The sequence below is a fragment of the Leopardus geoffroyi genome, chromosome E1, assembly GCF_018350155.1.
Source record: "Leopardus geoffroyi isolate Oge1 chromosome E1, O.geoffroyi_Oge1_pat1.0, whole genome shotgun sequence".
Classification (NCBI taxonomy): Eukaryota; Metazoa; Chordata; class Mammalia; order Carnivora; family Felidae; genus Leopardus; species Leopardus geoffroyi.
In genome coordinates, this window is record NC_059330.1 from 29,490,559 (window position 1) to 29,504,150 (window position 13,592).

The window sequence follows — 13,592 nt, forward strand, 5'->3', positions numbered from 1 at the left end:
GCCCGAGACTGGCCAAGGGAAGGACCTAGATGTGGGAAATTTGGCCTCCCACATGCCATCCAAAAAGCTCTGCAGACCAAAAAGCATTCTTCCAGATCCATCTACTCTGAAACCTACTAGAGCCTGAAATAGATAAGGATTGGCCAGAAGAAACCAAGTAAAATCTAAAACTCAGGGAAGGGGGATTTATATTCTTAAGGGAGAGTCCCAGAAAGAATCAAAAACCTCCAAATGTGGCAGATCTCACTGGCCTGGTGTCTAGGGCCTGTTCCGGCCTGTGACAACTCAGAAGTTGATCAGAAGGGGACTTGCAGGCTTAAGCCTGCTTCTTCTAGCCTTTGCTTCAGGAAGTTGCTCAGAGCACACGTGTCCCTGGCAGCCAGCGGTCACCAACCCCTGCCTGTAGCAGCAGGGCCAGAACAAACGGAACTACAGGCTGAGGGCCTGCACACTCAGTTGACCACACTGTGTCCTGACCTTGACCCTTAAGGGGAACCCCTGGCATAGTCACTCAGACCCCAGTTTGGTCTTCACTGCTGGATTGAGGCAACAACAGAGACTCTGATGAAAATTAAATCCTTATTTCTGTGATCTCAGTAACTTCATAGATTTCTCGAATGCCTTGAAGCCCCCTAGGGTGCTCCAGGTTAGGAGTCCCTGATAGCAATGGGTGAAGAGATGTTCTGACCTTGGATTCTCGCCAACACGGGCAACAAAGAAAATTGTGACAAAGGACAGACTCAAGACCACAAGTGAGTTTAGACCCCAGGACCCTGGTTCCTGCTCAAGTGTCACCTGGGCAATTCCCTCGACTTCAGAGGCTCAGTTTTCTAAACTGTCAAATGGAGATGAACCAACCCACCACAAAGGCCTCTTGCCCGTCAGGAGCTTCTACAAGAATCACTATCTGGATCAGGCTCTTTACATAGAATAATCCAACCCTAATTCCTGGAACAAGCTGGCATCAGCCCCATTCCACAGATACATGGCAGAGCTAGAATTCGTGTGTTAAAACTCTACTCCAACCCCACGGGACTCTGTCAGCCAGTGGGAAGACCATTTCCATTGGGCTTGCTGGGTAACCCAGCCCACAATAACTCCATCCTGCTGGCAAGCACTCAGGGATGCTGTTCCCACGAAGGATCCCAGAACAGCCTCCTCCTGGGTCAAGACCAAGGGCAGAACAGGCCACCCCCAAAACCTCTCCCCATGGCCTGGCCAGGGCTCCCCGCTGACCCCAGGGCAGCACTTACTTTCCACCGGGGTGGGCAAGGTGGGGATCCCAGGCTGGGAATAGCACAGGTACATCTGCTGGTCCAGGCTCCGCAGTGCATGGAAGGTGGGGTGCGTGTGCTGCTGCACGAACAAGTGCCCAGCGTTGACCTGGTTGACCACGATCACCTCCACAGTGATGCCATCGGGGAGCATGAGCTGCAGAGGAGGAGAAGGGGCAGCAGGCGCTGCAACAATCCTCCTCGGGTTTGAAGTAAGCCCTGAGGCCGCAGGGCAAGTCTCTGAACTGGCACCTCTTTGAAAAGGGCGTGACAACCCAATGCAACATGGCACCCAAATGGCAGAAGCTCAAAGAAAACTACCTCAGCCATGGAAAGTGTGACACCTCAGAGGCCCTGTCCTGCAATGCCAACAGTAACCTCCAGAGGCGGCCTCGCCTCAGGGCTGGGCAGGGAGGAGGCAGCTGTGGAAACAGTGAGGGGCCCCGGGCAGGGTCCAGGAACCAGAGCCTCCATTCCCCCCACCGCTACTTGAGACTGTAGCACCAGGGAAGACAAGGGAATGAGGGGCCACTGAGAACAAGCTACCAGGGGATAAGAGGTGGGCAGGCCCTCAGGCCCCCCAGCCAGCATCTGTGGCCCTGCAGCTGATCCCAGGAGCTTCAAGTTTGACAGGCTCTCTCTCCTCCGCTTTCCTGCCAACAAGGACCCAACTGTTAAAGTCCTACTGTCTCTTCCTCTCTACACTCCACAGACACCCTCCCTAGTCCTTCCCACTCTGCGATTCGGAATGTAGATTTGCTCAGTGGCCAGGCCCCACATTACAGGCCCTAGCAGAGGCTAAGCCTGGTCTCAAAAAGACTTGTCCCTAGACACTAATTTCCCTTACAGGCAACATCTAGGTGGGCCTGGACACAGAAAGATGTCTAGTCCACCATCCAGTCAGGTGGCCACACCTCTGGCTAAGAGTTCTGACTTCCCCACCTCCCCCGAGTGCTGCTGGTTGCAAGGTATCTGGGATCTCCTCTCCACACAGAGAACAATGGGAGGAAGCCCTAACAACTGCTCAATTGTGTATAATTTAAGAGCGGGTCTGGTCCAAGCCTGCTGGGAAAAATGCTATGATTCAGAAGTAAAGGACAGAGTGGGGTTCAGCCCACTCCCAAACATCCACAGAAGATAACAGGACCTCCATCCCCTGCCTTCACCCACGGCACAGAGATCTTTGGAGGGGGCAAGATACAGAACCGAGAAGTCAACCATCCCAAACAAAAGCTAGGGAGGCAATTTTCTTGAAGGAGCACGTTCAGCCCACGTGTGAAATGCAACAGTCATCTTTGGCCTACAAAACCCTACAATTCCTCTACCAGTGAGATAAAGCTCAAACAGAGCTGGAGGCATGTTGCAGGATCTGAGTGACAGGCCCCAGAAACGCCACGGCCCCCAGCACACAGAGGCCCCAAGAGGTCAGCTTTCCCTCCAAAGAGCCTCCAGGTCTCCACAGCCTGGTGGGGAGAACTTCTCCTTTAATAATCTAGGTATTTCCCGTAAGAAGGGAAAGGGAAAGGGAATCCTTCACCAGGGCCACAACTAGGCCCGGCTCAACTAGGAGTAAGGAACACAAGGACCCATCACGAGCCCATCCAAGCCCAAAATGGTGGGTCCCACCCAGGCCTCAGAGGGGTTAGGCTGTGACTCTGCACACAGCACCAGCCTTAAGGAGACCCAAGCCAGCCAAGTGCACCCGGTCTCCTGGATAGACCATAATCCTTCCTAGGCAAATGCCTTAAAAACACAACAGGTGCCAGCCTGAGGACAACCATCCCTCCAAGTGGGGACAGGCACGTCTGGCTTTGTACCAGCACTTCAGCCCTAAAGCCCAGCCCCAGAAAACACAGACTAGAAGCATAACTGACGGGCACATGGGTGGCTCATTCGGTTAAGCGTCCGACTTCCGCTCAGGTCGTGATCTCACAGTTAGTGGATTCGAGCCGCACGATGGGCTCTGTGCTGACAGCTCAGAGCCTGGAGCCTGCTTCAGATTCTGTGTCCCCCTCTCTCTCCGCTCCTTCCCCTCTCTCTCTGCCCCTTCCCCACTTGCACTGTCTCTCTCAAAAATAAAAAAACAGAAGCATAACTGAACTGACCAGAGGAGGCCAGAGGTGACAGGTCAGAGATGTCAACAAGCTCTTGGCCTTGTGGGCCCACAGTCTTGGGAGTTTCTTATTTGGGGCAGGCTGGGGTGAAAGGAAGGCAAGAGGATCTGGTCCCCCAGGCGCATGCTCACCCAGGAAGTCATCGGAAGAGAAGGCAGTGCCAGTGACGGCAGTGGGGGAGCATAGATATTGGTGAGGTTCAGTTCCTTGAACTTCTTTCCAATCAGGTTCAGCGCCTTGTCTACATGATGCTGAGAGCCTAGATGGGGGTAAAAGCAGGAGAGCCACAGTGGGTAGGACAAACCGCAAAACCAAACTCACACACAACCCCCACTCCACCAGACTTTTCCCAGAGCTCAAGTAAATCTTTAGAGTGCCAAACAGCTAAGTTCTGCCTTAAGAAGAAAAGCATCTACAGAGGCTTGAAACCCACTGACCTTTCAAATGGTACCTCTGCCGCTGTGTCCATGCTTTGAATGCAATAGGAGGCTAGCAGATGGGAAAGGCCCAGCCCTCACCGACCGGAGGGGAATCCCGTTCTGCTCTGCGAGGGAGGCGTGTGAGGCAGCGGGCACTATAAGGCCAGGACCCCCAGCCTGCCTGAGTGCCCATGCCTCTCCTGGCCAGAAGATCTGGGGGAGGGAGCAGAGGCCCCTTCAAGTACCTGAACTGGAGAGGAGGGCTGAAGATCACCTGGGATGATCAGCATTCTCTATTTGTAGACTGAGATCCCAAAAGGGGAAGAACTGGGACTCAAATGCTTTCAGGCAAGAAACCTAAACAAAGGGTGGCAGGTGCCACTGACCTTCTATGTGGCAGATCTGGATGTTCTGGGTATAAGGCAGGGTTGAGATGTAGATCTTGGCACCAGACGTTTGCTTCAAAAAACTCACATACCGCCCCTGCTTGCCAATTAGCCGACCAACTAAGTGCTGAGAGAGACAGAGAGACAAATGGGGGTGTTAATGGGAAACCAACTCCCTGCGTTCCCCAAGACCTACCTTTGTTTTACACAAGGTCAAGCTCAAACATATTAACGGTTAACATGCCAGCACTCATTTGCCAGGCACTGCTGTAAGCACTTACCATGAAACAGATACCTTTATCACTGTTTTACAAATTAACAAGCTCAGAGAGGCTAAGAACTCACCCAATATCACAAAGCTACTAAGTGGATGAACGACACAGTCTGGCCCCCAGGACTCAGCAGTTCCCATTTCTTCCTCCGACAACCTGGCCTACATCCAGAAAGCTGCAAAGCAGCATATTCTCCTCCCAAATCTACACTAGATGTTTCACCAGCACAAGCACGATTTAGGACTTCTCTGACCTCTTCAAGTCTATCTGGTTTCTGACCTCTTCAAGTCTATCTGGTTTCAAAGATAGAGGCTCGTTTGAAAGTAAAAGTCAAAAGAACCCTTGGGCTTCTGCTGCCAATTGATAGCGGGCTGGAGCCTTCAGAGCACGAGGCTTGCAAAAGTGCCCAGCATGCCAAGAGTTCAAGGCAGACAGAAGAAGCCAAACTTAGCCATGATGTAAGACAAGCTCGGAGATGATCCCAAACGACCCCACCCCAGCAGAGCCACAAAGGACACAGTCGCTCTGCACCCAGAGCTGCCTGGGCGCTCCCTTTGCAACCACTGAAGGAGAAGAGGGCAGGATTGCTATCAGGGTCACGGCAGGAGAAAACACCAAGGGAGCCAGCACCCTGGGGTCAAAGCAGCCCGCCTGACCCAGAGTTCAAACCAAGCCAAGTCTCCACGGCAGCAGGGAGCTAAGTGCCCAGGAGAATTCAGTTGGCCAATTATTTCTGAGCCCCATCAATAAACATCAAGATCAAGCTCATAAATTGTAAGTTAGAACAGCAAGAAGCTAGAAACCACTTAAGCACCCTGGATTTGGGGACTGGTGAAGTAAACTGACGTTCACACAACGAATAACGCAGTTAAAATAATATTTTCAGAGAATAACACAGGAAAATTAAATTGTTAAATATTTAAAAGCATTAATTAAAGCAACATAATCTCAGTTTTGTTTAAAAACCACAGGGTGCAAGACGAGAAGGAAATAAAAGTCTTCACAGTCACTCTCGGGGGTGAGACTAGAGCAGCTTGTTATTTTCTTCATACATTTCTATACTTTTCAAGCTCTCCGAAATACGGACTTATGCTGTGCTCAATTACCAAATCTACTTTGCGCTGGAGAGCTCCGGCAGAGCGCAGTGAAGGGACTCCTGCCTGGCCCACATCCTCAGTCTGGCTTTTGTGGGCACCTCAGATGACCTGACCCCAGAACACACACACAGGACAGCCCCAGGGGGGAGCGAGCGGCCTGTGAGTCTGAAGCGGACAAGAACAGGCCCCTCCTGAGGGCGGCTGAGGGGATTCCACCTCACAGCAAGCTCTCCGAACGTGGCAGGGTGTGGCGCTCCCTTTTCCCTTCAGCCTCTGGCTCACTCAGGGACTGCTTCGGGTTTACTGTCCCTCCCCCGAAGCCCCATGACCCTGCAGCCCTTACCTTTGGCACCTCGATCTCCCAGATGATGAGGTCGACCTTCTTAGGACTGGAGCCCGCTTGGGCGTTCTGGAAACCGTCAGTCTTCCTGGGGCCACAGCAACCATCCACTGAATCCATGCTGTTCCTGTCCGATCCTGCAGGGGAGGAAGCGGCACACACAGACACACAGACACCAGCTAAGAGAAGTCAATAATGCAGAACTTCCGAACTCACATTCCCAGGAGGCCCCCCGCCCCACACCCCCTCCTCAAGCTTGGCGGCTGTCAACCCGCAGTCTAAAAGGCTCGGAACGACCCCTATGAGAGGAGAACTGGGGGTGTAGATACACCTAATTTTAGCCTGTCGCTCACAGCCCCACTTGCTGAACTGGCAGCCACGCCCAGCCACAGCTGCCTGAGCAGAGACAAGTGGTGAGCTGGGAAGGGGAGTCCACGGGGCGGGGGAGCGGGCCAGCAGGTCCACACGGTCCCAGGAGCCGGGTGTCAGGTGCTGGCTTCCACGGAGACCGACCAGTCACAACTGGCCCACGCCCTTCTGACTATGCCAGTCCCTCAAACCAAGACTCTAAGGCCCCCAAGGCCCCAGGCCTGGGCTCAAGGGCCATGACCTTCAGCCAGGCAGAGCTAGAAAGAGTCCACCCTTGAAGGCGCCATTCTCATCCCATACCAACTGGGGCCTACTGGAAGTAGACGGAGGAAGGCGGCTCTCCTTTTCCTCTCTTAGGCCTGACCTGTGCAACTCTGAATGCTCTTCTGGGCTCATGGTGGGTCTTTAACCCCCGGTCAAAACACTGAACTGAAGTTCATGCTCCAGACAACAGAGCAGGAAGCGGGACCCTGAGATCAATGTGGTCTGCTCCACTCTTGCTCAAGAATGTGCCAGGAAGCCATCTCAGAAAAACGGGTCCAGACCAGCTTAAGAGGACTCTAGCTTAAATATGGACGACTCAACTGCCAGAAATAGATCGCTCCTGAGAGTCTACTAATTAGGTTATTATCCACACGGTTTTTCCAAACTCTGGACGTAATCCTTTGCCAAGCAATGCATGTACTGTCTGGATGCAGAGCAAGGCTTAAAAGAGATTCCATTCCCAGCTAAGGAAGAATCACCTTGAAAGTGACTTCATCCTTCAACATCAGGGGCTCCAGCCTCTCCTGAACAAAACAGGACTGGCTGATACCGGCCACCCCAAGGACACCCAGAGGTGGCTCAGACCACACAGGACTCTAGCAGGCTGTGCTCACAGGCCAGCTTCCTTAGCTGGTGGTCCCAGCCCCGCTCAGCCTCAACTTCCTCACGCACAGGGAGGGCCGTGCACCAAGGTGCAGATGTGGGGGAGGCGGGAGCCTGTGCTGCGCACAACGGAGTGCTGGGCAAATGGTTACCGCCAAGTTCGAATCTGTTGTCCCCACACTTCCCCACCATCACCACGCCCCATCACCGCCTTCTCTTCCAAAAGGCCTAAACACGAGGCCTTCACCGCAGCAGAGTAGCCACCACAATCAATCTAGAGGTGGCATGACAGGGCTGGCAGGCCTGTTAATTTGGCTGAGAGCCAGCAGACAAAGGGAAATTCCTTTATTCTTAAAAAAAAAAAAATTGTTTACCCACTTTAAGATCTTTTTTATTAAACAAACAAGCAAACAAACAAACGATTTTAACATCCCTGACGTTAGGATGCATCTTACAGTGTCTGGCCTTGTACGCTCATGATCACAATGAGGAGTTTTTTCCTTTAGAGGTACATAAATCAGCATGTCAAAGGTGACAAAATGTGCTATGATGAAAGCACTGCTGCAAGTAGCAAAACTCCCAGCAAAGACCCCCAACCTGCCTGGAGCAGAGAGGGTAGGGAATGGCTCCGGGGCAAGCAGATCAGAGACCCCCACGGGGGAGGGGATCTTCATGGCCTCTTTCCGGGAGATAAATGAAAATACCCCAGGGTGGCTGCGAAACCAGGGTCAGGAGCTGCTGACCTGTAAGTTAGCGGTCTGAACTGTCTACGCTGGGGTCAGCACTCGAAAAACCCAGTGGATACTTGGTTACCAAAGTGCCCCTCCTTCCCGGGGTGGAGCTGCGGCCGCACGGAAAGGAAATGGTGGAGGGCTCTGTGCCGAGGAACAGTGGCGACAAGGCAGGAAAGCGAGAGCCTCCCGCAATGTCAAAGCCGTGGCCGCTCCCTGGGCACTTACCCGGTAAGAGCTTCTGGAGAAGGAAGGCAGGTGAAGACATGGGAACAAGCACATGATTAAAAGGAAATCAACCATTCAAAAAAAAAAAAAAAAAAAGCTCACACCCACTCTTGGTACTTTGGAATTAAGCTAAGGAGGCCTCTCCATTACAAAAACCTTTAAGAGGTTGGTTTAAAAGAGAGAAAAGAGGCACGCTGAGGTTAATCAGCGAAACCAACTTTGAGCTGGCTCCTTCAGGAGGACTAGGGAGGGTCCCTGGCTGCCGAACCAAGTTACAGCTCCTGGGGCTTTGGGGGGCTCAGGGCAGCCCAACTTCTCGGTTACCCACCACTGCTGCGCTGTACCCCGACCTTCTGCAGGCCAGCTGGACACAGAGTCGAAGAGCATTCTTACTGCAGAAGCAGCAGAGGGAGAGGCAGACCAGCAGCCTTTGGCCACCGAACAGACACCCTGCCACCCCGTCCTCTAGGTGAGGGATGCCCAAGACCCTCCTACCTCCCGAATGATCTGCTTCCGCATCCGCGGTCCATCCATCCTCATTCCCCAAGTCAGATAGCTCCCCCTTCAGCACCCCATTGCTGAAGGGCACAGTACTTTCTGGCAGCAGCGGGGTGATGGCCTTGTCCCTGGGGCTTGAGTTGGTGTCCGTGCACAAGTCGTCAAGCCCTGAAGCGCTGATGGAATCTGAGCACTGCTCAGAGACCACTGAAGGGACATTCTGGCTGCTGTCAGAGGTGCAGGTGACACATCCGGTATCTTCCACCAGGACACGTGCCCCATCTAGCAACTCCCCCTGGGGGACGGCGGGCAGTGGGCAGGGGGCCAGGGAGATGTGGTGTGCAGAGTTCTTTGGCTTCTTGTCCTTGCTGGGGCTGGACAGAGGGCTGCTCAGGCAGCTCGCGTAGGTCTTTGGTGGTGGCAGGTCCTCCGCGGGCGGGCCTGGCAACAGGAGGGCGGCGTCTGACTCTGACACAGACACGTGCGAGGCCGCCTCTGCCTCCATGGCGGCTGGAGCCGGCTCCTCGGCCTCTCGCCTTGGGGCGGTTTTCTGGCAGGCTGGGGCGCGGCTCTCCTCCTTCTGCCCGTGCAGCTGCCCGGCCGAGGCCTGATACACCCGACCTGCGATCCTGCCCATGGTGGTGGCCAGCACCTCTTCGGTCGCCTCCAAGATCACTTTGGAGATGATCTGGTAGGCAGCTTGCTCAATCTTCTCATTCTGCTCCGCGGCGCCCCCTGTGCCCGGCTCTCCTGTGCGGTGTGCGTCACAGGCTTTGCCACTGGCCCGAGGCACCGGCGGCTCGCCGTCCTCCGTCAGCTCCACGTGAGCCGACCCCACGAGGCTGCTCAGCAGCTGCCCCGCTGCGTCCTCCTCGGCCTGTGGCGGGCAGCCCTTCCCCTTCTCCCCGGCACCTCCCAAGGGAGCCAGGGTGGGCAACTTGCTGGTCTGCGATTCAGAGCCACGCTCCTGGCACAACACACTCTCTTCCGGCACATTCTCTGCTGACACCGCGTCGCCAGTGCCTTCCGCCCCACCCGTCTCTCTTGGCTTCTCTTGGGGGGCTGCTGCCTGGCCCTGCCCACCCCGCCCTGCCGGCCCACTGAACGGGGACTCTTGCTTGCACACCTCGGCCGCTTCGTGGGGGAAAGGAACACCTTTTGGGGTCAGAAGGGGACACTCAGGAGGAATGGACTTGGCTTCTTCATCACCCGTCAGGGCTAGTTCCACCTTTGTACTGTCATCTCTGCGTGTTCCCGGTCGAAATCTCACGTCTGTGCTGTTAGGAAGGCTGCCTGAGGACTCCGACCTGCGACAGGCTGGAAGTGCCCGCAGCAAGGCTGGGGGCTCGGCGGGAGGCTTGCTCAAGGTGGACAGCTCTTTTTCCGCGGGCAGCGCAACGCTGGGGGGCGTGGATGCTACTCCAGGACGGGGGTCCTCCATGGGGAATGGCTCTTTGATGGCGTGGCCAGCCCTCAGCTCCACAGCGCTGGCCTCCACCTGTCTGTCCTGGCTGCTGACATGCTTTTTACGAGAGAAAAACCACCACCAGCCGAGGAGTGCTAACATTCCAGGCAATGCCAAGGGGAAAAGCGAACGGAACTGGATGGCCATCCTGGAGGCCTGAAGAAATGATACCTGGAGAGGAGGAGAGAGAGATGTGATGAGAGCCAGGTAGGGGGATCCTGATACCACTGCACAGGAAAGACAACCAGCTACTCTCTCTCCCTTTCCCTGCCTCTGTAAGCGACATCCTTCCTCCTGCTCGCACCCTATGTGTGATCCACTGGAGGCGGGTGGGTAGGGAGAGATGCCCCCTTCTGCTCCCTCCTCCTGAGCACACTCCCTTGAAACAAGACAAGCCTTCTCTTGGGCCCAAATCCCTTCCTGCATCACTCCTCAATGCCAAATTCTATGCTCCCCCAAGGGGATAGTGTGTCTAGTGTTTTAGTTCCCTAAACTCCCAGAACACTTATCTATTCAGCTGATGTTGGAGTATTTTTAAATGCCTGTTGAAATTCACATGTATGTCCTGCACACGCACCCACAAAATCATGAGTCAATGAAACCGTTACGTAGCAAGAGGGAGCTGGAGCAAAGGATGAAGAAGATTTCAAAAGGATGAGGGGGTTGCTCCAGGGTAAGAGACCAGCAAAACATACAGTGGCATGGAGATACAGGTCATGCTTGAAGAATCAAGTTGCTTAGTGGACTGGATGAGGGTTCTGGGGCCTCACTGTGGAGTCTGGATTTTATCCTGTAGGCAACAGAGAACCAGCGGAGGTCTGCAAGGCACATACACCAAACTGTTACCAGGTGATTCTGGGAGTAGGATAAACAGCATATCAAGTGATAGGAACCTGGAGACCTAAGTCAGTTGGATCCAGGCCAGGAGAGATGATAAGGGCCTAGAAAGAAGAAGGTGGTAGATGTGTAAAGGAGATAGGAACCTCAGTTTTCTTCATAAGACAGGGACACATCTCATAAAGGATGGTTGATATGAAGATTAGCTATGTATTAAGTGCTATGCAAAGCAGGGTTAGCTCTCTTTAGAGGTATGTGACAGACTTATTCCAGAATGCTTGTAACTCAGTACCTCCCATGCCAGTAAATTTTATTCTGTCTGCAAAAATCACAAGACGTCTTAAAACCAAAACTCCTCCACTGATATGGTGAATTATACCTTAATTTGGGTTTGAGCTTTGTTGCAGAGACAAATGTAAAGGCTTTAACAACTCTTCCTGGTTTAATTATGTTAATGGTCTCTGGCAAAACCAGAGCACACGGTTCCCAGGTGGTTCTAAAGTTCAGTGGAGGCTGGGGGCCACTGCTGTAGGACCTTACTTCTTCAAGTGCGGTCTATGGGCCAGAAACACCGAGCATCACCTGGGAACCTGCTACAAAGGCAACCCCAGCCCAGACCTGAATGACTAGCTGCATTTTAACAAGACCCCCGGGGGATTCACAACCACATTACAGTTTGTGAAGGAACACTGGGAAACATCTTCAGCCCCAAAGTGAGGGGGTGGGGAAAGCCATAAACCTTCTTGCTAATATCTGAAGTAAATCCACGGGATTAGAAAACACAAAGCAGAAGCTAAGCAGTGGCCACACTCGGAAGACCCCATGAATCCCTCCAGGCAGAAGCTTCAGTGATGTTCCTTACAGCTTCACATTCAAACACAGAACCTCACTAGATACTCTCCCTTGCATCACTTAATCTTCAACCACCTGGTTTGGAAGGTATTGCCATCATCAAGGTTAAAATAGCTCAATGTAGGGGTACCTGGGTGGCTCAGGCGGCTGAGCATCCGACTTCGGCTCAGGTCATGATCTCACCATTTGTGAGTTCGAGCCCCGTGTCAGGCTCTGTGCTGACAGCTCAGAGCCTGGAGCATGCTTCTGATTCTGTGTCTCCCTCTCTCTGCCCCTCTCCCTCTCTCGCTCAAAAATAAATAAACGTTAAAAATTAAAAAATAAAGCCACCTGGGTGGCTCAGTCAGTTAAGCTTCTGACTTTGGCTCAGGTCATAATCACACAGCTTGTGAGTTCAAGCCCTGTGCTGACAGCTTGGAGCCTCGAGACTGTTTCGGATTCTGTGTCTCCCTCTCTCTGCTCCTCCCCCACTTGTGCTCTGTCTCTGCCTCTGTCTCTCTCCCTCAAAAATAAACATTAAAAAAAATTTTTTTAATTTAAAAAATTAAAAAGTAAATAGCTCCATGCAGGGTCTCCTGGCTAGTTCAATTGGTGGAGCACGGTACTCTTGATCTCAGGGTTGGGAGTTTGAGCCCCACGCTGGGTGTAGAGATTAAATAAAAACTTAGGGGAACCTGGTGGCTCAGTCAGTTAAGCATCCAACTCTGGTTTTCAGCTCAGGTCATGATCTCACGGTTCCCGAGTTTGAGCCCTACCACAGGCTCTGTGCTGACAGTGCGAAGCCTGCTTGGTATTCTGTCTCCCCCTCTCAAAATAAATAAATAAACTTACAATTAAAAAAAAAAAAACTTAAAGGTTCAAAATCATATAACCAAGGACTGGAACTCAGGTTCTACTCCACATTAAGTCTGGAAACCCACTCATGTCTTAAGAGAATGAGGCAATGTATGGGCCAAGGAGGGGAAGTTCCTACTGCTCTTAAAAGGTTAAGGGGTGCCTAGGTGGCTCAGTCCGTTGAGTGTCTGACTTTGGCTCAGGTTATGACCTCACTATCTCTCGTGAGTTCAAGCCCCACATCAGGCTCTGTACTGACGGTTCAGAGCCTTGAGCCTGCTTCAGATTCTGTCTCTGTCTCCCTCTCTCAAATATAAATAAACATAAAAAAAAAAAAGTTATGACCATACCTCCTATGACCTAAAAACACCACACCTGAAATCTTTTTTTTTTTTAAAGCTTATTTATTTTGGAGAGAAAGAGAGAGAAAGGGAGAGAGAGACAGTGTGTGAGCATGCAGGCAGAGAGGGGGAAAGAGAATCCCAAGCAGGCTGTGTGCTATCAGCATGGAGCCTGACACAGGGCTCAATCTCACAAACCGTGAGATCATAACCTGAGCCAAAATCAACAGTTGGGTGCTTAACCGAGACACCCAGGCACCCCCTTGCAATCTTCTCTTTAAAAAAAAAATAAAAATAAAAAATAAAAACAGCTCTGCACAGAGGTCTATATAATGGTCACTGGGGCATCGTTTGAATCAATTCTTGGGGAATCACTGCTAAACACACTGCAGAATTCGTGGACATGCCAGTCACAGAGAAGGGGATCTCATGTACAGACATGGAAACGCTGCTGTGAGACACAAGGTCAAACCCGGACCACTTGTGTGTGCTGTCTGTGCCCGGACAACCCTATAGGCAAACCAGGAAAGACACACACCAAGCCTCTAGGCTGGAAGGGTGGCGAAGGTTTTGTACATTGACCCTGCATCCTACAACCTTACTGATGTCTTTTATTAGTTCTGATAGCTTTTCGGTTTTTTAGGTTTTTTTCTTATCTGCCAATATAG

At 52.5% G+C, this 13,592-nt stretch overlaps 1 protein-coding gene across 10 annotated transcripts in view; it reads right to left on the reverse strand.

Moving 5' to 3' along the window:
* AKAP1 (A-kinase anchoring protein 1) overlaps positions 1 to 13,592 on the reverse strand; it is a 37,671-nt gene that overhangs the window by 7,016 nt on the left and 17,063 nt on the right. For 5 of the 10 annotated variants that reach the window (XR_006714870.1, XM_045488288.1, XM_045488285.1 and 2 more), the window contains 5 exons: positions 8,593 to 10,231; positions 5,906 to 6,081; positions 4,194 to 4,320; positions 3,520 to 3,647; positions 1,254 to 1,431 (listed from right to left, as the gene is read on the reverse strand). Coding sequence is in view for 9 of the 10 variants with exons in the window: in XM_045488288.1 (XP_045344244.1) it covers positions 1,254 to 1,431; positions 3,520 to 3,647; positions 4,194 to 4,320; positions 5,906 to 6,081; positions 8,593 to 10,207 (2,224 nt within the window). In the remaining variant the exon portion in view is untranslated. Of the gene's footprint in view, positions 1 to 1,253; positions 1,432 to 3,519; positions 3,648 to 4,193; positions 4,321 to 5,905; positions 6,082 to 8,592; positions 10,232 to 10,755; positions 10,879 to 13,592 lie in introns of all 10 variants that reach the window. The other 5 variants (XM_045488292.1, XM_045488294.1, XM_045488286.1 and 2 more) reach the window with 2 other exon arrangements.